The following is a 25,004-nucleotide window of genomic DNA, read 5'->3' on the forward strand; positions in this document are numbered from 1 at the left end:
CTTCAGGCTGCCTTGCAGATTCTTCAGTACATCAAGAGAACACCTGGACAGGGTCTCTTCCTTCCTTCATCATCTACCATCCAAATTAAGGCTTTTTCTGATGCTGATTGGGGCACATGTCCTGATATTAGAAGATCTCTGACTGGTTATTGTGTTTTTCTTGGATCTTCATTAGTCTCATGGAAATCAAAGAAACAACAAGTTATGTCTTGGTCATCTGCAGAAGCCCAGTATCGTTCCATGACCAATACTACATGTGAAATAGTGTGGATTCTGAATTTGTTACGAGATTTAAAGGTGCAACATCAAGGTCCTGCATTGCTTTACTGTGATAATCAGGCAGCTCTACACATTATTTCGAATCCAGTGTATCATGAGAGAACAAAACATATTGAACTTGACTGTCATTTTGTCCGAAAAAAAATTCAAGATGGTACCTTGAAGATAATGCATATATCCACTCGCAATCAACTTGCGGATTTAATGACAAAAGCACTTCATCCTACGTAGTTCGACAATTTGCTGAATGAAATGGGTACAATAAATTTGTATTCTCCATCTTGAGGGGGAGTATTAAGAGTAGTCATTGATTAGTTGATATTAAGCTGATTAATTAGTTTATTAATCATCACTGTTTTTGTCTTTTTATTCATGCCATTGTATAAGCAGTATAAGATTGGTGTTGCCAAAATATGAAAGAATCAGAAAATCAATATCAGAAAATTTTCTTCTTCTCTGTTCCTAACACACCATGGGACTACGTTGGTGAAAGAACAGGGTCTTGGCAATATCTAGTCTAGAATATGTACAAGAGAATTTATTACCCTGCAGTTGGGAGATAAAAAAAGAGATTATATTTATTTATTAAGATACTTGCACCTCATGGGGGAGACCCAACAACACTGCTTTTGTTACGCTGCAACTAGGACTGGCTTTCAGCCAGAAACTGCAACTCAATTTTTCAAAACAGAAGCAGTTGTCCTGGAAGCTTCAGAATCAGAAATACTCATTCCTCTTGCCTGGTTTTCCATGGTTCTACCAAATAAAAAATCAGAAATGTAGAGATTCGATCCATTATAAGCACATCACAACTGCTTCATCTGAATAATTAATGAACCTTTTCCTAAATATTATTATATCCCTTTGTTACTATTTTCTCTTGCTTTTTTGTGTCTATAATCTCGTAAGGGAATTCCATACCATTCGCAGTAACTTTAAAGTGCTGCGGCTGTTGGCCTGAGCAATGAAGATTCCACATTTTGAAGTGTGACCTTTACAGATTTCTCACCTGCAATAAATCAAAACCCTGATTAAAGGTTACAGGTACAGGTACAGGTAACTCATTAAAGAATCTCATGAGCAATCAAATGGCTGTGTAACTTATTAAAGGTTACAGGTACAGGTTGGAGATTGAGAGTAGTGATAATCCTGTGATATTCTCTGCCAATGTTGTGATAGATAATTGCATTAAATTCAATAGGGTTCATGTTACAACCAACGGAGACTAATTCATAAGCTAAAGATTTAGTCTTTTAAAGGTATTGGAAAACTGACAAATCATTTTTCTTGAGCTCTTGCAGTTCAATGTTAAGCTGCAGTTGTCTTTTTGGGATAGAGAGCCAAAGGTATTGGCTAAGGCAGTCCAAATCTCAAGTGACGAAGTCATGCCAATGGCATAAGGAAAAACTTCCTCAGATAATGAAGATAAAAACCAATAGAGGAGCATCTGATCCTTTTGGAGCCAGATTTGGTATTTTGGGTTAGGAATGGTTTCATTTTCTTTTGTTGGGTTTTGTATAATTTTAGTTGGAGCTGGATTAGAACCATCAACAAAACCCGTTAGATTTTGATAATTTAGCAGGGGTAGGAATTGGGTTTTCCAAGCAAAATAGTTGTTGCCTTTAAGCTTAACAGAAAAGGTGTGGTGCGATGGAGTGATTGAGTTTGAGGAGGCAGATGGAGTTGCCATTGTTGGGTTATGCTCTGATACCATATAAAAGGATGAGAATTGAATAATATTTTGATAATTTGTTTTGAATAATTGTACACATATATATACAGATAGAAAAAAATAAGTAAAAGATAAGTGATAGAGCTAACTAATGACAAATACAAGTTTAAATAATTTTGAAAGAGGATAACTATATCCTCTTATCTCTCATCTCTCTATGAAGGCCCGCGAGAGTCGCTGGCTGGGCTTGGGTCGTTTGGGCAGTCCGCAGGCTTGTCCGTGCAGGGTGCGTGCGTTCAGCCCCTTGGCGCACGCGTACTGTCGGTTTCGCGTGAGCCTAGAGGGCTGCGTGTATGGGTGCTCGTGTGCGTGATCCGTGCATACACGCGTACATATTTGTGGGTCATGCGGGCTGGGCCGCATGTCTGACGCATGTGTGGGTCTCCATATCTCTGCATCGAGAAAGTTGTCTGTCTCTGATTTTCCTGCATAGTATAAAGTCGCTCTGACTGCTTCACCACAGGACCGTGGAACACTGGTGGATGTGCGGGCCAAATATCTTGTACATGTATTGCAACACGTGTACCCCATGGGTACCCAAACCCATACTACATTTGGGCCTTCTTCTTGGGTCGAAATTTTCAAGGCGAGTTGTTCTTTAACCATAAGGTCTGTTATCCTTCAAGTTTCTAACACCTTCTGGTATCGTTTCTTCTTAAACCAAGAATTTTGTCTGATGAATTTAGTCTCGCTATTTGATACTTGGTCGGGAATAGAGTAACTTGAAGTATTGTTATCTCGCAATTATTTTCGCTCTTTTTCTGGAAGCTCGTTTGTACTTGCTCGCTTCTTACACTCCTCTGGTTTAGGTGTGTTTTCAGCGAGTATCTCATCACATATCCAGCGAACAGTGTCAAATAGAGGACAAGTCATTCAAATTGTCTTCAGCCTATTGGTAAAAGCCTAAAGCTTTGGCCTATTCAATGCTAAAGAAACGACCTTCTCTTCATATTCCTTCATGTTGTAAAACAGAGGCAAGACCAGAAATAAACGTGTTGTACATATTTTATACTCAGACCAAAAAACAAAAATTTAACACAAGCTTACAAACATATCCGACCAAAGGTAAATATTGATGGATTGTAATATGTGCATAACACGCAGCAAAATATAAAAATAATAATTTAATTTGATGTATTTGTGCTTAAAAATTATATTGTAAATTAAAGATCAAATTTAAAACATACGTGACAGCGGATTCTCAAATTAAAATTGCTCAAAAATCTGAACACTCTATTATGCGTATCCACACCAAAATCAACTTTTGCCGTTCAACTCTTTGATTAACGGATAAATTAAATAATATAAATATGTTAAAATTTTATTAGAAAATTTTAACAGAGAATTCATCGATTTGTCTTTTATTGTGCGAATGATTTTTAATTCTTTTCTCTCACTCTTCAAAAACCCCATACTATATATATCATATATATATATATATAGGTGGCATGGCTGGAGGAGTCCCTATTGGACTCTTCCTGTGGCCGTCAAAATTTTATTTGGACTCATCCATTTTCTTTCTTTTTTTTTTTATAACACCTAAATATTTACATATATATATATATATGTTTATCCTTTTTAATTATTATTATTTAACAAAATAATTTTATAAACAAATTAAATTTTATAATAATCTCAATAATTATAATAAGCTCGCATATTATATTATTACATTAATAATATAATAATCAAAATATAAATATTAATTTTCTATTTCAAAATAAAAAAATTCAATTTATTTACAATATTAATTATATTCTCGGTGTTAGCAAAGAATATAATAATATTCTATTTAGACCAAAAAATTTATTTATTTAATTAAATTAAATTTTCTAATTTAATTCTCAAGTAATTAAAATAATTAATCTATTTAACAAAAGTCAGAATACTCGTTAGTGTGCGACCCCATAGGTTCAACATTAAACCGATATCAAATTGGTCAAACCAACTTACTAATTAAGGTTAGTATCTAGCAATAGTTCTCAACGACCGGATAGTATGAAATGTACAATTACTCTCAAGAACCTGTTAAAGAAATATGTAATATTTCATTCCGTCATTATTGCTTCGGATTAACCATAAGATATGGTTTAACCGTAAAATCCTAATAAGTAACTAACTATGTTTTATGTCAATTATAATTAACTAATAAATGACAAAAAAAACTCTTTTCTTCTTTATATCAACTGCTCTGACCAATGTTTTAATTTAGTCATTACAATAAATGACAACATAGAGTTTAAACTTATTACTCAAGTTGACAGATTATGTCTTGACCAATCATTAATTCTACAAGCATTTAATCACACTCAATATCTTTTCAACTATAGTTATATGACCATAGGTGTTCAGAATCAAAGTATAATAAATAACTTATCAATTACCATGATGATCTCAGGTATAAGAAAATTCTTACATCTTATCAAAATAAGAGAATACTCTATTGACAGTTTAATATAATATTAACAATTAGAAAATTTTAATTAGGTCGGTTCAATGATCATATCTCCATATGCATAATCTATATATATGATTTAATTAATGAGATCAACTAATCTTTATCTTATAGAAACTATCACATATATATTAGTCTTACTGGATCATTAATGTCATATTTTGATGATCAAATGACTAAGAATATTTTAAATTAAATTATAAAAGATTTTACTCTCATTATCAAGATCCCATCTTGATGTAAAACCTATAAATTTAATTAATAACTTTATCACATAAATTAAACGATATGATAATAAAATATTATTGTCATATATTAAAAGAAATTGTCAAATAATAATATATTTAATATATTATACGAATAATTGGATCGTGGCATAGCACTTATATCCCCAACAATCTCCCACTTGCACTAGATCTAATTTGTCATGTACTTCATTCCTAACTTCCACTTATGCTTGTCACACTCCTTTGCACCAAGAGCCTTAGTGAACAGGTAAGCTGCATTATCCTTTTCATTAACCTTTTGAATTTTAACGTCCCCACGTTCAATGATTTCTCTAATCAAGTGGTACCTACGCAAAATGTGTTTGAACTTTTGATACGATCTCGACTCTTTTGCTTGAGCAATCGCTCCAGTATTGTCACACAATAATGGAACTGGATCTTCTATTGAAGGAACCACACCAAGTTTAGTTAAGAACTTTTTCATCCAAACAGCTTCCTTAGCAGCTTCACTTGCCGCTATATATTCTGCTTCAGTCACTGAATCAGCTACCGTAGCTTGTTTGAAATTTTTCTAACTCACTGCACCACTATTTAAGGTGAATACATAACCAGATATAGATTTACTATCATCTTTATCTGAAGCAAAATTTGCATCAGCATAACCTTTCAGTTTTTACTCAGATTCTCCATAGATGAGGAATTGATTTTTAGTTATTCTCAAGTACTTAATAATGGTCTTTACCACTTTTTAATGTTTTTCACCAGGATTTTCCTGATATCGGCTAGTCACTTCTAGTGCATAAGCCATATCAGGACGTGTACATGTCATGGTATACATGATAGCTCTTACTGCATTAGCATACTAGACTCTACCTATTCTTTCTCTCTCTTCAGAGGTCTTAGGGCAATTCTCTCTACTTAGAGTGATTCCAGTGTCTATCGATAGATATCCCATTTTAGAATTTTTCTTATAAAATCTCTTCAGAATAGTGTCAATATACATAGATTGGGAAAGTCTAAGTAAATTCTTAGATCTAGCTCTATAGATCTTTATTCCTAATATAAAAGCTGCTTCTCCCAAATATTTCATGGAGAACTGTTCAGATAGCCAAATCTTTAAATTTTGTAATGCTGGTATGTCATTCCCAATGAGTAATATATCATCTACATATAATACTAAGAAAATAATCGTACTCCCACTAACCCTTTTGTACACATAAAGTTCCTTTTCGCATCTAACAAAATTGAACTTTTTAATTATTTTTTAAAACGAATATTCCAACTCCGAGATACTTATTTTAATCCATAAATGGATCTTTGTAGCTTACAGACTTTATCATGATCAGATAGGGACATGAAACCTTCAGGTTATGTCATACACACATCCTCTTCCAACTCACCATTTAGGAAAGCTGTTTTCACATCTATTTGCCATATCTCATAATCATAGTATGTAACTACAGTAAGTAGAATCCGAATTGATTTGAGCATTGCTATAGGAAAAAATATTTCGTCATAATCGATTCCCTCCTTTTGACGAAATCCCTTAGCAACAAGACGGGCTTTATAGGTCTCCACCTTTCCGTCTGCTCCAATCTTTTTCTTAAAAACCCATCTACAACTAATAGGCTTTATATCCTTTGAAGTCTCAACCAAAGTCCAAACTTTGTTGACCTTCATGAATTCTATTTCAAATTCCATGGCCTTTATCCATTTCTCAGAATCAGAACCTTGCATAACCTCTTCATAGGTCTTGGGGTCATCATCATCATGATTAACCTCATTTGTTACATCATCTTGCACTAAAAGATTTAACCTATCTGGTGCACGATGCTGTCTACCAGACCTTCTAAGAGGTTCGTGTACAACTTGCTCACTTTGTACTAGATTAGGTTGTTGTTCAATCTGATTTTGAACAGGTTCATTAATTAGTCCTTGAACAACGTTTGTTTCTTGAACCTCAACCATTGGAGATGACAACTTCCTTGTCATCTTCAAAATATCTAGTAAAAGTTGCTCAACTTGCTTCTCATGATTCTCTTCTTATATTGATTCATTAGTTTCTTGAATTTCATTAAGTTCAATTCTTTCACCATAATTTCCTTCAAAACAAAATTCCTTTCCAAAAAGGTTGTTCCCCTAGCCACAAACACTTTATGGTCAGATAGGTGATAGAAATAATATCTCATTGTTTCTTTAGGATACCCAATTAATATGCACTTATCAGATCTTGAGTCAAGCTTATTAGTTTGTAATCTCTTAACATAAGCTGAACAACTCCAAACTTTAACGTGCTTAAGGCTCGGTTTACGTCTTTTTCATATCTCATATGGTGTTGTAGAGACTGACTTAGTGTGTACTTTATTTAACAAATATATTGTAGTTTCTAAAATATATCCCCATAAATTAATTGGAAGATCTGTAAACCCCATCATTGATCTCACTATATCTAATAATGTTCGATTTCTTCTTTTGGACATCATTGTGTTGTGGTGTTCCAAGAGGGATCAATTGTGAGAGAATCCTATTCTCTTTGAGATATCTAGTAAAATCATCACTAAAATATTCTCCTCCTCTATCAGACCTTAACACTTTATCATTTCATAAGATACACAAATCCATATCTTGACATATCATCAGTGAAGGTGATAAAGTAAGAATATCCTTATCTAGCTTGAGTTTTCATAGGGCCATAAACATCAGTATGAATTAGTCCCAATAATTCAGAAGCTCTTTTTCCACTTCCAACAAATGGAGGTTTAGTTAATTTTTATATGAGACAAGATTCACAAGTTGCATATGATTCATAATCATATTTGTTAAGGTAACCTTCCTTTCATAACTTGCTTATTATTTTCTCTCTAATATGACCAAGCCTACAATGCCAAAGATATGTATAATTTACTTAATCATCTCTTTTTCTCTTAAGATTAGAAACATGCAAAACTGAGTTTTCATTCATATCAGGTAAGACATAAATACCATGTTGGAGATAACCATTTGCATATAAATCATCACCATGATAAATAGAACAAACTCCATTATTTAAAATAATACGAAAACCATGTTGGTCCAAAAGAGATATTGAAATTATGTTCGAAATAAATTTAGGAACGTAATAACAATCCTCCAGCAAAAATACCTTACCCGTAGGCATCCTAAGATAAATTGATCCTACAGCTAGAGCTGCAACTTTTGCACCATTCCCAACTTGAAGATTAATTTCTCCTTTCTTCAATCTTTTGTTAATCTGTAGTTCCTGCAACGTATTGCAAATGTTAAAATGACTACCGGTATCTAATACCCATATAGATGGATTAATAGAAGTTAAAGAAATCATGAAAACACTTTTCATTAAGGTCTTACCTTGTTTTTTTATCGTTCAGATATGCAAGATACTTCTTGCAATTTCTCTTCCAATGTCCTTTCTTCTTGTAGAAGAAACATTCAGCATCAGATTGGTCAGCTTTTGTCTTACCTTTGGGTTTGGTCACACCACCCTTAGGTGCAGCAAACTTCTTGGGCTTCTTCTTACCCTTAACTTTCCTTTTAGAAGAGTTGCCAACCAACATGACAGTTTATTTCTTCTTCTCAGATGCAATTTAATTCTCATAATCAATCAACATATTGAGCATCTCATGAAGATCACAATCCATTTTATTCATGTTGAAATTAATAATAAATTGTGAAAAAGACTCAGGTAGTGACTGCAAGATCAAATCTTGAGAAAGTTCTTTGCCCAATGTGCACCCTAATTTTTGAAGTTCTTCAATAAGACCAATCACGTTCAAAACGTGGGGCCCAACTGGAGAGTTAGCAGTCAACTTGGATCCAAACAAAGACTTAGATAACTGGTATCTAGCTGTCTTACTTTGTACACCATACATCTTCTTAAGATGATCGATGATTGCACGGGGATCCATATCTTCTTGTTTCCTCTGGAGTTCAGAACTCATAGAAGCAAGAATAATGCATTTGGCAGTAAGACAATCTGTCAAGTATTTTTAAAAATCCTTGACTGCCTCAGCATCATCCTCAGGTGGGGTGTCTCTGGTAAGCTTATCGATCATGTCAATAAGCTTGTCATGCATGAGAACAATTCTCATATTTGGGTACCAGTCATTAAAATTTGATTCAACCAATTTATTGGCGTCAAGTATGACACGCAGTGATATAACAGACATATTGAGAAATTTGAATTTTAAGAAAAGAAAATGCAATAATATAAGAATACATTTACATATATCATAAAGAAATAAACTTTTATTTAAATGATATTTCCACTAAATAAATCAAACAATTTTAAAAAATCTATATTTCAGTTTAGTGGAATAAAGGAATCCTCTAACAATATAAATGAGTCCCTTGGTAGTTAAATCGATTCTCACACATATTTTAAATGTAAGTACTGTTACCAATTGTATCCCTATACAACTTCTATAAAATTGCTCCATACCAAATAATCTCCTGTTTGTCAGGTCGTTTCTATTAGTATAGTTGAGTTCAACCATCATAATGACAAACAATTAATAAAATTTCATATTTTTCGGGTAGTCCATGCAATTGATATAAAATTGAAATAATTATTTTCATATATACATCTTATGCAACAAATAACTTTATTTTATTCTCGAACTACAAATCTCCTGGTTATCAGACCGTTATTTGTAAACAAAAATAAATAAATTTATTTGTTTTGATGATAAGTAATATAATAAAATATCTTATATTTTATTATCATGAACTCAATTTTAAATTAAATAATATAATTATCAAAATAATTATAAAAACATAATAATCAAATCACTAATATAAAATTAATCTTGTTTAAATTATCTACATACAATTAGTCCTAATAAATTTATATTATATGTAATACTTAATTCAAAATTACACAAAGGACAAATATACATGTAATAATTAAAAACTAAATATGATATATATTTATGATTAAACATTTCAAAAATTATTATAAATATATAGACAAAATATTCAAAAGAAATAATTAAGAACTTTGTAGCACCCGGGAAATTGAACAAAAAAAAAAAAAAAAAGGGAGAGGCCACGTCAGCAGCCACATCAGCAGACCCAGTCAGCAGTCCCGGTCAACCGGGACCTGCCACGTGGTAAGACCACGTTGATCCGGGACGGGCCACGTTGGCGATCCGCATATGCGCGATCGGACGGCTCAGATCAAGCGTGCGATCGGACGGTCCAGATGCAATCGCACGGACGGCCCAGATTCAATCAAAAACGGACGGCCCAGATTAAATCAAAATGGACGGCTGAGATCAAAAGGCAAAAGGGTATAAATAAGACCCCCACACCAGACCACAAAACCCTAGCCGCCTGCCCTCGTCGGAGAAGACGAACCAGAAGCCGGCCGCCGCCACCCGCCGCCGCACCGGAGAGATTTCTGACTGCCGATCGAGGTAAATTTCATACCTCCGACTCGTTTTTCCACGTTGATTTCCCCTGTGGCCAAATCGGAGCCAAAATTCCGGCCAAACGGCCGAAATCCAGCGGTGCCGCCGCACCCCTCCTCAATTTTTGCCTCCGATGAGGCCCTTCCCGGCCTCCGTTTAATGCAATTTTTATATCACCGTAATCACCATTCTTTTCTTTACAGGTTGATCGGAGCCGAATCACCAAAACAGGAACTTCACCGGAGAGCCGCCGCACCCGAGAGCACCGCCGCCGGTAAGCTTCGGTTTTTCGTAATTTTTTGGCCCCCCCGAGGGCCCTAGAGTTGTTTAATCGCAAGGATCGATGCAAGTGTGGCCGAATTCGGCCGGAAACGACCGAAAATGGCTAAACCAAGGCGAATCGCCGCCGGAGCACGGCGGAGCTGCCGTGTCGGAATTGCGATATTGGCCAAAAAGAGGCCCTGGGCCTAATTTGGGATTTTTTGGAACACGTGCAGGTACCAGTAGTGCGTTTCAGTCCCCCAGAAAAAATTCAGGAAAAATTAGGGACAGCCTGTAGGCGCACTGTGAAGCCGTGTTCGGACCCCGAAACGAGTAAGGACCTCTCACCCTATTTCCTATCACGGTATTAAAGTTCAATAAATGATAAAACGGTATTTCATAGATCAACGAATGTGTGAAATTGCTTAAGGTCGCTAATAGAGCCCGAGTCTAGTGTGGTTGTCGGTTAATTGTTATTTGCCATGTTTTACTGTTTAAAAGCAGTATGAGGTTTGATGTTTTCATTTTATAGTTTCGTGTGCATATTTTACTGTTTTACCGATTATGGATTGAATGACTGAGATATTGATGCTGTATGTTTGTCTGTTTGGCATAAATTACTGTTTTGCTTGTTTGTATGTGGATTGATAATGCTGACTGAGAGAAAAGAGAATGATAGATTATGTAAATGGGTAATTGTATAATGTGGTCAGCCTGACTAGATATCCTGGGAGATGGTGAATGGACCGGGTCCGTAGGGAACCCTACCGGGATTGTGGTCTCCCATACCGGACGGGGTATGGAGATCTTATGTGTGTTGGCGCCCATACCGGACGGGGTATGGGGACGGCCCTGGAATATGATTTCAAGTGTTAAGGGTTAACGGGTAGCGGGACCCCTATGGATCCCCATGGATACTAGTGGGCTGGTAAAAGAGGAAAAATATGTTGTGTAATGATTGAATTACAAAAGGCTTGATAAGTATTATGTTATACAGTTCATATATGATTTCATGATGATGATAATGTTATTGCTTTCGTATACTGTTTTATGGATTCCATCGAGGTAAGTGGATGGTGAAGGATTTATTATTGATAAAAGAATTTGTTGTAAATTATGCTCCATTGGTCTTTTTGTGTTTTCTACCCACCTTTACCTCCGTGACGGTGAGATATCGTGATGTCTTTACTGGGCTAGTGTAGCTCATTCCTTATTTAATCATTTCAGATCAAGAGGACATCGTTCCCGAGCCGGTTCCGCAGGAGGACGACGAAGGGGACGCATAAAGACTCCATAGTCATATTCGTAACTTTTACTTTCAAGTTTCTCCTTTAGGTAGTTTGATCTTTTATATTTTGTGAGCACTTTTTTTGGTTTTAGTGTAAGGGATGTTATTCGAATTTTGACTTCGCTTCCGCATTTGATATTTTTTAATATACATTTCATTTTAAATTTCTGGGGCTGTTACAAACTTTATCACATAAATTAAATGATATGATAATAAAATATTATTGTCATATATTAAAATAAATTGTCAAATAATAATGTATTTAATATATTACACGAATAATTGGATCGTGAACATAACACTTATATCCCCAACAATCTCCCACTTGCACTAGATCCAATTTGTCATGTACTTCATTCCTAACTTCCACTTATGCTTGTCAAACTCCTTTGCACCAAGAGCCTTAGTGAACGGGTCAGCTGCATTATCCTTTCCATCAACCTTTTGAATTTTAACGTCCCCACGTTCAATGATTTCTCTAATCAAGTGGTACCAACGCAAAATGCGTTTAGACTTTTGATGCGTTCTCGACTCTTTTGCTTGAGCAATCGCTCCAGTATTGTCACACAATAATGGAACTGGATCTTCTATTGAAGGAACCACACCAAATTCAGTTAAGAACTTCTTCATCCAAATAGCTTCCTTAGCAGCTTCACTTGCCGCTATATATTCTGCTTCAGTCACTGAATCATCTACCGTAACTTGTTTGGAACTTTTCCAACTCACTGCACCACCATTTAAGGTGAACACATAACCATATATAGATTTGATATCATCTTTATCTGAAGTAAAACTTGCATCGGTATAACCTTTTAGTTTTAACTCAGATTCTCCATAAATGAGGAATTGGTCTTTAGTTCTTCTCAAGTACTTAAGAATGGTCTTTACCACTTTCCAATGTTCCTCACCAGGATTTGTGTAACATCCAACATTTATTTTTTATTTATATTTTTTTATTTATATACATATAATTATTTTTTAATTGAATTTAATTTGGTTTATTTTATTTTAATTTAATTTAATGAAATAATAATAATAATAAAGGTAAAAATTAGTTGAGGATTTAATTGAAAACAATTTTGGAAAAAAATGGATGAAAATTTAGGTTATGGGGGTATTTTTGAAAAAAAAATTGAAAACCAGGAGTCAAAACGCAATTTTAAAAAATTTCAACACATCATATGCCCGGTCAGCAGCACCGACTAACCAGGACGCGCCAAGTGATAGAGGCACTAACGCGGGAGGCCACGTGGGGGGAGCCACATGGGTGATCCGTGCGCGCGCGATTAAACGGCTGAGATCTATTCCCGCGCGCACGGACGGCCCAGATTCACTCCTTATTTAATCGCGATCGGACGGTTCAGATCAAAAGCGATAAACAATCCATATCAAAAATGGATGGGTATAAATAACCCCATCCACACCAAAACCACCCTAACCCTAGCCACCAAAGCCCCTCGCCGGAGAAGACAGCCCAGCCGCCGGGGAGCCGACTGCCGCCATCCGCCGCCGCATTGGAGCAATTTTCGACTATCAAACGAGGTAAAAGTTTTCGCTCTTGCATGAAATTTAATTTTAAACTCACCCATGGCCAAATCAAAGTAAAAGAACTGGTCAATTGGCCGAAAAATGGCGTCGAAGCTCGGCGTCGCCGCCGCAGGGTGTTTCGAAAAATGCCTCCGATGAGCCCCTTTTCAATTTCCGTTCAATGTAATTTTTCCATCGTTGTGATCACCGTTTCCTTCTCTACAGGTTGATCGGAGCAAAACACTCAACCGCAATGTAAGCCGGAGGAGCTGCCGCACCGTAGAGCCCCACCGCCGATGAGTTTCAGTTTTCTATATTTTTTCGACCCATCGAAGGCCCTAAGTGTGTTTTCTCGCAGGAACCGATGCAAATTTGGTTGAATTCGGCTAAAAACAGCCAACCCAATGTGGATCGCCGCCCCACGTTTCAGTTTCTGAAGAAAAATTTAGGGAACCTAGGGACAGCCCGTAGGCGCAATAACCACTTAGCTTTCGGCGTTGAATCAAGTAAGGACCCCTCACCCTATTTCCTATCATGGAATTAAAGTTTGAATAAATGATAATACTTTATTTTATACAAATTAAATAGATATGCATAATTAATTACGGATTACTAATGGAGCCCGAACATGACATTATTCTCTGTCGATTTCTGTTTGATTTATTTTATAGTTTAAATACATTATGGTATCTGGTTTATCTATTCTATGATTTTAAATGCATGTATCACTGTTTACTTGACCACTGTGTGATTTTGGGATTTAAGATATGATTGCATTACTGGGTGCATGTTCATTATTTATGTGATTGTGTTTGATTTGGTAACGGAGACTAAAGAAAAACAGGAAAATGGTGTGATCTAATAAATAGATAGGATGACAGTCTCACTAGATATCCTAGGAGATGGTGAACAGACCGGGTTCATAGGGAACCCTACCGTAAACGTTGTCTCATACCGGACGGGGTATGGAGACTTGGTAATTTGGCGCTCATACCGGACGGGGTATGGAAACTGCCCGCTTCATCCTCATACCGAACGAAGTATTGAGGTTTAATGTCTTGGCACTCATACCGGACGGGTTATGGGGACGACTATATAATTAAGACTATTAAGGGAAAGGGTTCACGTGTAGCGGGGACACCCCTATAGATCCCATGAATACTTGTAGGCTGGTGAAACGAGAAACAGTTACGAGTTCGTTTATTGTTAATGGATATGAATTTATAATATGTATCGTGATGGTTGATTATGCATGAAATTATTATCTGTATGATATTATTGCTTTTATAATTTATTTTCATGAATTTTTCAATTGTAAGAAAAAGGGTAAATTGTTTTATTTTAAATAAATGTATTGGTTTAAATCTACTGCTCCATTGGTTGTTTTGATTTTCTACCAACCTTTACTTCTGTGACAGTCATATAGTATGATGTCCTTACTGAGCTAGTGTGTCTCATTCCTTATTTAACTATTTCAGATTAAGAGAACTTGATTCTCGAGCCCGATCCGCAAGAAGACTGCGAGTAGATGCTAGATACTTTATATTTTTCTTTGTTTTTCTCATTTCTCGTGTTTCTTTCAGATAATTCATTCTATGATGTTTGTTTAGTACTTTTAAGTTATTGTGTAAGGGATGTAGACCTTAACGTTTTATTTCACTTCCGCACTTAAATTAGTATATATTCCTTTTTGGATTTATGAGACTGTTACAGTTGGTATCAGAGTCGCGTTCCTTGGACCCATCCCTTACACAATAATACTTAAAGAAACACAAACCAATGAATTATCACTCAACCCTTCCTTGTGAAATGCAGGTACAAAGAGATGAGAAGAGGAAGACCCCCACTAAACCGAGTAGACCGGGATGATTCGCTTAGGGAGGACGTTGACAGGATATTTGAGATGTTAGAGAGACTCATTATTGCCCAGTAGGGCCGAGAGGAGAGGAGGGAGCTACCTGACCCTCCTCCGCTGCCACAGGTTGAGCCACCACTGCAGTGAGAGGATCCCGAGCCACCCCGGTACGATCCTACTCCTCCACAGTACCACTGGGCACCACTGCAGTATGATCCGGTGCCCCAGACAGAGTACTGCTCGACACCGTCACAGTACAATTCAGTGGCCCCACCGTATCAGCAAGTACCACCATAGGAACCCCCAGTCTACCCTTAGCCTAGCCCAGTCCCTTTTCCACGGGACCCAGTTCCTCCCACAATTGACCCGGACTACATAGAGAGGTATAAGAGACTAAACTCATCTACTTTTGTAGGGGGATCCTCTTTTGAAGATGTCGAGTACTGGTTGGCAGAGACAGAAAAGGCCTTCAAGACCTTAGGGTGACTTCTGAGCAGAAGGTCACCCTTGCTACCTACATGCTAATGGGAGAAGCGGACCGCTGGTGGGAACTCAAATAGACCACCCTGCCAGTTCCGGTTACTTGGGAACAGTTCATAGTAGCTTTTTATGGAGAGTACCTCCCAGAGCATCTCCGACATCTGAAGGAGATGGAGTTCGTCCACTTGGTCCAGGGGAACATGATTGTGTCAGAATATGCTCGTAAGTTCCTAGAGTTGGACCGATACTCCCCTAAGACATTGTTGGATGAGGGCAGGAAGGCTAGGAGGTTCCAGTGGGGCCTCTGCCCAGAGTTCAAGCAATATTTGTTCGTGCTGGAGCTCAGGACCTATTCGGGTGTTTTGGCCAAGGCACAGCTGGTGGAGAAGAGCTTCCACACCCTCCTTCAAGCAGCAGGGAACCTCAGACCCTCAGCTCCACCCCGCAGACCAGCACTTACTGTGTCTGTCTAACAGAACAAGAGGCCCAGGCCGGTGACCCAAGCTCCCCTTCAGGCTCTGGTGGTAGGACGTGGTAAGATCTGTTAGCATTGCAGCAGGGATCATGAGGACCAATCCTGCTACCGCCTCAACAACACTTGTTGTGTATGTAATAGTGCCCAGCATTATGCGAGAGAGTGCCCAAGGAACCAGAATTAGGGCAGACCTTCTAGTTAGGGCAGGGCTTACAACCTTACCCAGCAGGATGTCGAAGCCGACCCGGACGTAGTACAGGGTATGTACACTATCTGTAACTATCTTCCTCTTATTTTGATTGACACTGGTGCATCGCATTCATTTGTTTCACCTATTTTTGCATCCAAATTTAATGTATTACCTGATAAACTTGATTGTATGTTGTTTGTGTCTACTGTTGTGAGGATGACACTATTGGAAGAAGTTGTCTACAGGGCTTGTGTCGTAGAGATAGCAGATAGAAAATTGAGTGTAGACCTAATAGAATTAGACACAGGGGATTTCGATGTAATTTTAAGAATGAATTGACTAGCAGCATATCACGCCACCGTATATTGTTTTAGCAAGAAGGTTGTACTCAATCCTCCTAATGAGGAGCCATTTATAAATTAATAAAATTATTTAGTACTTATTCCTTGATGGCAAGTTTTCTTATTCGTTGAGTACTTTAACCCTACTGTTTTCTCTAACTATGCAAACTCAAGAAAAAGAATTGTATTCAAGAGATTCCGGTAGTCTGAGACTTTCCAAACGTATTTTTAGATGAACTACTCGGACTGGCAGTGGACAGGGAAGTCGAATTTACCATAGACCTACAGCCAGGCACCCAGCCTATTTCGGTTGCTCCTTACCGCATGAGTCGCGTCGAGATGGAGAAACTGAGGAAACAGATCACTGAATTGCAGGACAGTAGTTTTATCAGACATAGTGTGTCCCATTGGGGTGCCGAAGTCACTTTTGCCAAAAAGATAGATGGAACGTTGAGACTATGTATTGATTACAGGGGATTGAACAGAGTCATAATTAAGAACAAGTATCCCATTCCCAGAATTGATGATCTCTTCGATCAGTTACAGAGTGCGCAGGTCTTCTCCAAAATAGACCTATGTTCAGGTTACCATCAGGTGAAAATCAGGACAGAAGACATCCCCAAGACAGCTTTTCGAACCAGGTACGGACACTATGAGTTCTTGGTCATGCCATTTGGGCTAACCAACGCCCCAGCCATCTTTATGGATCTGATTAACAGGGTCTTTAGATAATTCTTAGATCAATTTGTTATTGTGTTCATCGATGACATCCTGGTTTATTCAAAAAGCATAGAGAAACATATTCATCATCTAGCTCAAGTTTTGCAGGTTCTCAGAAGAAAGAAGTTGTATGCAAAGTTGAGTAAGTGTGAATTTTAGCTTGAGCAGACCACCTTCCTGAGACATATCATATCTAAGGATGGAGTATCAGTGAACCCCGAAAAGGTTGAAGCGGTGCTCGACTGGGAGAAATTAACATTAGTTAAAGAGATCTGTAGCTTTCTGGAAATTATAGACTATTACCGCAGGTTTGTTAAAGGATTTTTTAGTCTAACTGCTCCCTGACCCGGCTCACAAAGAAGAATGTCAAGTTTGAGTGGAATGAGGACTGTGAAAGAAGTTTTTCAGAACTAAAGAAGTGGCTGACTACTGCACCTGTTCGGGCTTTACCGAGTGGATCGGGGAGATATATAGTTTATAATAATGCCTCATATCTAGGCCTGAGTTGTGTTTTAATGCAGCATAAGAAGGTCATAGCCTATGGGTCCAGACAGTTAAATAGTCATGAGAAAAACTATCCCACCCATGACTTAGAACTTGCCGCAATCATACACACCTTGAAGACTTGGCGCCATTATTTATATGGAGAAACCTTTGAGATCTATACCGATCACAAGAGTTTGAAACACATATTCACTCAAAAGGATCTTAACATATGTCAAAGAAGGTGGATAGAACTTCTTAAGGACTCTGATTGTGACATCTTGTATTATTCGGGTAAGGGCAACATGGTAGCCGATGCACTCAGCAAAAAAAGTGCAGGTATATTAACCCATTTAATGGTTTCAGAATGCAGACAGATTGGGGCCACACAACAGGTTTAACTTCAGGACTTGAGGAGAGTCATATATTTAGGTCATCTGGCTATTCAACCTGAGTTAATCCAGAGAATAAGCGAAACTCAGTCAGGAAATCCCGCCCTAATAGCCATCAAGAAAGATGCAGAGCAGAGAGTTAGCTCATAATTCCGAGTCTCCACCAATGGGTTGCTCTGATTCCATGATAGGGTGTGTGTTCCAGTTGACAGTGAGTTAAAAAGAGACATCATGATAGAGGCCCATAGCTCAAAATTTGTCATGCATCCCGAAAGCACTAAAATGTACCAAAGTATGCGACCCTAATTTTGGGGAACGAAATGAAAAGAGATGTAGCAGATTTTGTTTCTAAGTGTTTGGTATGTCAGCAGGTCAAGGCAGAGCATCAGCGCCCAGGCGGGCTACTTCAGTCATTACCGATTCCAGAATAGAAATAGGAACATATCACCATGGACTTCGTGACAGGATTACCTAAGGCACACTTAGAACATGATTCCGGCTTACCAAGTCTTCCCACTTCTTGGCCATCAGAGTAATTGATCCCTTGGACAAGTTAGCAAGAATGTATATCCAGGAAGTAGTCATATTACATGGAGTCCCAGTGACAGTGGTGTCCGACAGGGACCCCAAGTTCACTTTTCGGTTTTAGAGTAGCTTTCAGTAAGTCATGAGAACGAAGCTGTCCCTCAGTACTGCATTCTACCCTCAGACTAATGGACAGTCAGAAAGGACAATCTGTACACTTGAGGATATGCTCCGAGCTTGTTTCCTTGACTCCGGGGGCTATTGCGACGACCATCTACCCCTGATAGAGTTCGCCTATAACAACAGCTACCAAGCGAGTATTAGCATGGATCTGTATGAGGCGTTATATGGGAACCCATGCAGATCGCCTATTTGTTGGGAAGAAGTGGACGATAGAAAATTATTCGGCCCAGAACTGATAGATGAGACCACATCCAAAATAGTTAAGATCAAGAAGAACATTCAGACGGCTCAGAGCAGGCAGAAGAGTTATGCGGACACCCGGATGAGAGATTTAAAATTTGAGGAAAGTGACCGGGTGTTCCTCAATATCACTCCTTTCAAGGGAATCAGTAGGTTTGACAAGAGGAGGAAACTGAACTCTCGATTTATTGGACCATTTGAAGTCTTAGACAGGATTGGTACCGCCGCCTACAGACTAGTACTACCTCCAGAACTTTCTAAGATCCACAATGTGTTTCATGTGTCCATACTATGCAAGTACAACCCAGATCCCTCTCATGTCCTGGCCCACGAGGTTCTTCCACTCTATGGTGATTTATCCTACGAGGAAGTACCAGTCGGCATTATGGATCGAAAGTGCAGATTACTCCGCAACCAGAAAATATCTTTTGTAAAGGTCATATGGCAGAACCACACACAAAGGGATGCTACATGGGAGCTAAAATCAGACTTTAGAGCCCAGTATGTAACACCCATTAATTTTGTCATTTATTATTATTATTTTTTTTAATTAATTTTTGAATTTATTTTATTTAGTTTATTTTATAATTTTTTGAATTTTAATTGATTTATTTAATTTAATTTAATTTAATTTAATAAGAATAAAAATAATAATAATGATAAAATTGGGTAAAAATATTATTTGAATTTAATTGAAATTGATTTTGGGAAAAATGAGTGAAAATTAGGATTCTGGGGGTATTTTTGAAAAGAAAATCGAAAACCGGAGGTCAAAACGCAATTTAGAAAAATTGTGCCCCGTCAGCGCCACGTCAGCAGCCACGTCAGCGGCCCAGTCAGCAGCCCTGGCCAACCAGGACCTGCCGCGTGGCAAGACCACGTTGACCCGGGAACGGGCCACGTGGGTGATCCGCGTGCGCGCGATCGGACGGCCCAGATGCGTCCCTGCGCTCACGGACGGCCCAGATTAAGCGTGCGCACGGACGGCCCAGATGCATGTGCACGGACGGTTCAGATTCAATCACGCACGGACGGCCCAGATTTAATCAAAATGGACGGCTGTGATCAAAAGGCGAAAGGGTATAAATAGAACCCCCACACCTGACCACAAAAACCCTAGCCGCCTGCCCTCGCCGGAGAAGACGAACCAGACGCTGGAGGAGCCGGCCGCCGCCACCCGCCGCCGTACCAGGGAGTTTTCCGACCGCCGATCGAGGTAAATTTCATACCCCCAGCTCGTTTTTCCACGCTAAGTTCCCCTGTGGCCAAATCGGAGCCAAAATCCCAGCCAAACGGCCGAAAAACACTGCTGAAACCCAGCCGCGCCGCCGCGCCCCTCCTCGGTTTTTGCCTCCGATGAGGCCCTTCCCGGCCTCCGTTTGATACAATTTTTATATCACCGTGATCACCATTCTTTTCTCTACAGGTTGATCAGAGCCAAATCACCAAAACACTAACCTCGCCGGAGAGCCGCCGCACCCGAGGGCACCGCCGTCGTTAAGCTTCAATTTTTCGTAATTTTTTGGCCCCCCGAGGGCCCTAGGGTTGTTTTATCGCAGGGACCGATGCAAGTGTGGCCGAATTCAGCCAGAAACGACTGAAAATGGCCAACCCGAGGCGAATCGTCGTCGCCGGAACACAGCGGAGCCGCCGTGCTAGAATTGCGATATTGGCCGAAAGGGGCCCTGAGTCTAATTTGGGATTTTTTGGGACACGTGCAGGTACCAGTAGTGCGTTTCAGTTCCCCGGGAAGAATTCAGGGAAAATTAGGGACAGCCTGTTGGCGCACTGTAGAGCCGTATTCGGACCCCGGAACAAGTAAGGATCCCTCACCCTATTTCCTATCACGGTATTAAAGTTCAATAAATTATAAAACGGTATTTCATGAATCAACATATGTGTGAAATTGTTTAAAGTCGCTAATGGAGCCCGAGTATAGTGTGTTTGTCTGTTAGCTGTTGTTTGCCTATTTTACGACTTTAAATGCAGTATGAGGTCTGATGTTTTCATTTCATAGTTTCGTGTGCATATATCACTGTTTTATTGATTATAGGTTGAATGACTGAGAACCCGATGTTGTATGTTGTCTTGTTTGGCATAAATTACTGGTTTGCTTGTTTGTGTGTGAATTGATGATGTTGACTGAGGAAAAGGGGAATGAGAGGTTATGTAAATTGATAATTGTATACTGTGGTCAGCCTGACTAGATATCCTGGGAGATGGTGGACGGACCGGGTCCGTAGGGAACTCTACCGGGATTGTGGTCTCTCATACCAGACGGGGTATGGAGACCTTATGTGTTTTGGCGCCCATACCGGACGGGGTATAGGGACGGCCCGTTTCACCCTCATACCGGACGAGGTATTGAGGTTTATAGTTTTGGCGCCCATACCGGACGGGGTATGGGGACGGCCCTGGAATCTGATTACAAGTGTTAAAGGTTCACGGGTAGCGGGACCCCTGTGGATCCCCATGGATACTAGTAGGCTGGTAAATAAGGAAAAATATGTTGTGTCATGATTGAGATGCAAAAGGCGTGATAAGTATTATGTTATACAGTTCCTATGATTTCATGATGATGATAGTATTATTGCTTTCGTATATTGTTTTATAAATTTCACCGAGGTAAGTGGATTGCGAGAATTTTATTATTGATAAAAGAATTTGTTGTAAACTATGCTCCATTGGTCTTTTGTGTTTTCTACTCACCTTTACCTCCGTGACGGTGAGATAGTGTGACGTCTTTACTGGACTGGTGTAGCTCATTCCTTATTTAATCATTTCAAATCAGGAAGACATTGTTTCCGAGCCTGTTCCGCAGGAAGACGGCGAAGGGGACGCCTGAAGACTCCGTAGTCATATTTATAGCTTTTATTTTCGAGTTTCTCTTTTAGTTAGTTTGTTCTTTTATACTTTGAGCACGTTTTTGGTTTTAGTGTAAGGGATGTTTAATCAAAATTTTTATTTCGCTTCCGCATTTGACATTTTTAATACACATGTTTCATTTCAAATTTCCAGGGCCGTTACATAGTATCCCTAGCTATTCGATCGAGACTAATAGACAAATTTGAGAGACCAAATTTCTTTTAAGGGGGCAAAGTTATAACACCCAACATTTATTTTATATATATATATATATATATATATATAATTATTTATTAATTAAATTTAATTTGGTTTATTTTATTTTATTTTATTTTAATTTAATGAAAAATAATAATAATAAAAATGATAAAAATTAGTTGAGGATTTAATTGAAAATAATTTTGAAAAAAAAGGGTGAAAATTTGGGTTATGGGGGTATTTTTGAAAAAAAAAATCAGAAATCAGGGGTCAAAACGTAATTTGAAAAAATTTCACCATGTCAGATGCCCGGTCAGCAACCCCGACCAACCAGGAGGCGAAAGGTGGCAAAGGCGCTGACACGGGAGGCCATGCGGGGGGGAGCCACGGGGGTGATCTGCATGCGCGCGATCGAATTGCTGAGATTCGTTCCCGCATGCACGGATGGCCTAGATTGAAAACGTGCACGGACGGTCCAGATGGAATAGTGCACGAACAACCTAGATTGAATCGCGTACGGACGGCCCAGATTGAATAGCGATGAACGGTCCAGATTCACTCCCTATTTAATCTCGATCGGATGGTCCAGATAAAAAGTGATAGACAACTCAGATCAAAAAAGATAGGTATAAGTAACCCCATCCGCATCGAAACTCTAACCCTAGCCACCAAAGCCCCTCGCAGGAGAAGACAGCCCAGCCGCTGGGGAGCCAACCGCCACTGCACCGAAGCAATTTCCAACTGTCAAACGAGGTAAAAGTTTCCCCTCTTGCACGAAATTCAATTTTAAACCCACCCATGGCCAAATCGGAGTGAAAGAACCAGCCAATTGGCCGAAAAACGCAGCCGAAGCTTGGCGCCGCTGCCGCTGGGTGTTTCAAAAAATACCTCCAATGAGGCACTTTCTGATTCCCGTTCGATGTGATTTTTCCATCGTTGTGATCACCGTTTCCTTCTCTACAGGTTGACTGGAGCAAAACACCCAACCGCAACGTGAGGCGGAGGAGCCGCCGCACCAGAGAGCCCCACTGCTAGTGAGTTTCAGTTTTCTACATTTTTCGGCCCACCGAGGGCCATAAATGTGTTTTCTCACAGGAACCGATGTAAATTTGGTTGAATTCGACCGAAAACAGAAAAACTCGAGGTGGATCGCCGTCGCAGGCGGCGACGTCGTCACCGAAGCACGACGGAACTGCCATGCCGAATTTTTAAAATTGGCCGAATAGGCCCTGGGACTGATTATTGGGTTTTTTGTGGGACAGTTGTAGGTACCGTAAGCGTATTTCAGTTCCCCAATAAAAATTCAGGGAACCTAGGGACCGCCCGTAGGCGCAGTAACCACTTAGCTTTCGGTATCGAATTAAGTAAGGACCCCTCACCCTATTTCCTATCATGGAATTGAAGTTTAAATAAATGATAATATTGTATTTTGTACAAATTAAATAGATACGTATAATTAATTACGGATTGCTAATGGAGTCCGAACTGGACATTATTCTCTGTCGATTCCTGTTTGATTTATTTTACAATTTAAATGCATTATGGTATCTGGTTTATCTATTCTATGATTTTAAATGCATGTATCACTGCTTACTTGACCACTGTGTGATTTTGGGATTTAAGATATGATTGCATTACCGGGTGCATATTCATTATTTATGTGATTGTGTTTAATTTGGTACCCTACCGTGAACGTTGTCTCATACCGGACAGGGTGTGGAGACTTGGTAATTTGGCGCTCATATCGGACGGGGTATGGGGACGGCTATATAATTAAGACTGTTAAGGGAAAGGTTTCACGTGTAGCGGAGACACCCCTATGGATCCCCATGGATACTAGTAGGCTGGTGAAACGAGAAACGGTTACGAGTTCGTCTATTGTTAATGGATATGGATTTATAATATGTACCGTGATGGTTGATTATGCATAAAATTATGATCTGTATGATATTATTGCTTCTATAATTTATTTTCATGAATTCTCCAATGGTAAGAAAAATGGTAAATGGTTTTATTTTAAATAAATGTATTAGTTTAAATCTACTGCTCCATTGGTTGTTTTGATTTTTCACCAACCTTTGCTTCTGTGAAGGTAATATAGTATGATGTTCTTACTGGACTAGTGTAGCTCATTCCTTATTTAACTATTTTAGATCAAAAGGACTTGATTCCTGAGCCCAATCCGCAAGAAGACTGCGAGTAGATGCTAGATACTTTATATTTTTCTTTATTTTTCTCATTTCTCTTGTTTCTTTCAGATAATTCATTCCGTGATGTTTGTTTAGTACTTTTAAGTTATTGTCTAAGGGATATAAAGCTTAACTTTTTATTTCGCTTCCGCACTTAAATTAGTATATATTCCCTTTTGGATTTTCGATGCCATTACAATTTGTCTGATATCGTCTAGTCACTCCTAGTGCGTAAACCACATCAGGACATGTACATGTCATGGTATACATGATAGCTCCTACTGCATTAGCATACGGGACTCTACCCATTCTTTCTCTCTCTTCTGAGGTCTTAGGGCAATTCTCTCTACTTAGAGTGATTCTAATGCCTATCGGTAGATAGCCCTTGTTAGAATTTTCCATATTAAACATCTTTAGAATGGTGTCAATGTACATAGACTGGGAAAGTCCAAGCAACTTCTTATATCTATCTCTATAGATCTTTATTCCCAATATAAAAGCTGCTTCTCCCAAATCTTTCATGGATAACTGTTCAGATAGTCAAATCTTTATATTTTGTAATGCTGGTATGTCATTCCCAATGAGTAATATATCATCTACATACAATGCCAAGAAAATAATCGTACTCTTACTAACCTTTTTGTACACACAAGGTTCCTCTTCGCATCTAACA

At 38.7% G+C, this 25,004-nt stretch overlaps 1 protein-coding gene and 2 pseudogenes across 1 annotated transcript; all 3 read right to left on the bottom strand.

The window, feature by feature from the left end:
- Nucleotides 1-4,883: 4,883 nt before the first annotated feature.
- On the bottom strand, nt 4,884-5,648 carry LOC148253711 (secreted RxLR effector protein 161 pseudogene; annotated as a pseudogene).
- Nucleotides 5,649-8,295: 2,647 nt separating this feature from the next.
- On the bottom strand, nt 8,296-8,877 carry LOC148253712 (uncharacterized). Its single transcript, XM_088219864.1, has 2 exons — nt 8,716-8,877; nt 8,296-8,631 (listed from the first exon to the last, which is right to left on the bottom strand). The coding sequence occupies exons 1-2, from the start codon at nt 8,875-8,877 to the stop codon at nt 8,296-8,298; spliced, it is 498 nt and encodes a 165-aa protein (XP_088075990.1).
- Nucleotides 8,878-11,998: 3,121 nt separating this feature from the next.
- LOC148253713 (secreted RxLR effector protein 161 pseudogene) lies at nt 11,999-24,759 on the bottom strand (annotated as a pseudogene).
- Nucleotides 24,760-25,004: the final 245 nt, after the last annotated feature.

The sequence above is a fragment of the Carica papaya genome, chromosome 5 (genome assembly GCF_054855325.1).
Source record: "Carica papaya isolate Zhongbai chromosome 5, ASM5485532v1, whole genome shotgun sequence".
NCBI classification, from domain to species: domain Eukaryota; kingdom Viridiplantae; phylum Streptophyta; class Magnoliopsida; order Brassicales; family Caricaceae; genus Carica; species Carica papaya.

What these genes read in the sequence shown, in the direction of transcription:
- LOC148253712 (XM_088219864.1), bottom strand. Translation starts at nt 8,877, where the DNA reads ATGTCTGTTATATCACTGCGTGTCATACTTGACGCCAATAAATTGGTT. An exon ending in CACCTGAGGATGATGCTGAG is followed by an intron (nt 8,632 to 8,715) that starts GCAGTCAAGGAT and finishes TCTGAACTCCAG; the next exon opens with AGGAAACAAGAAGATATGGA.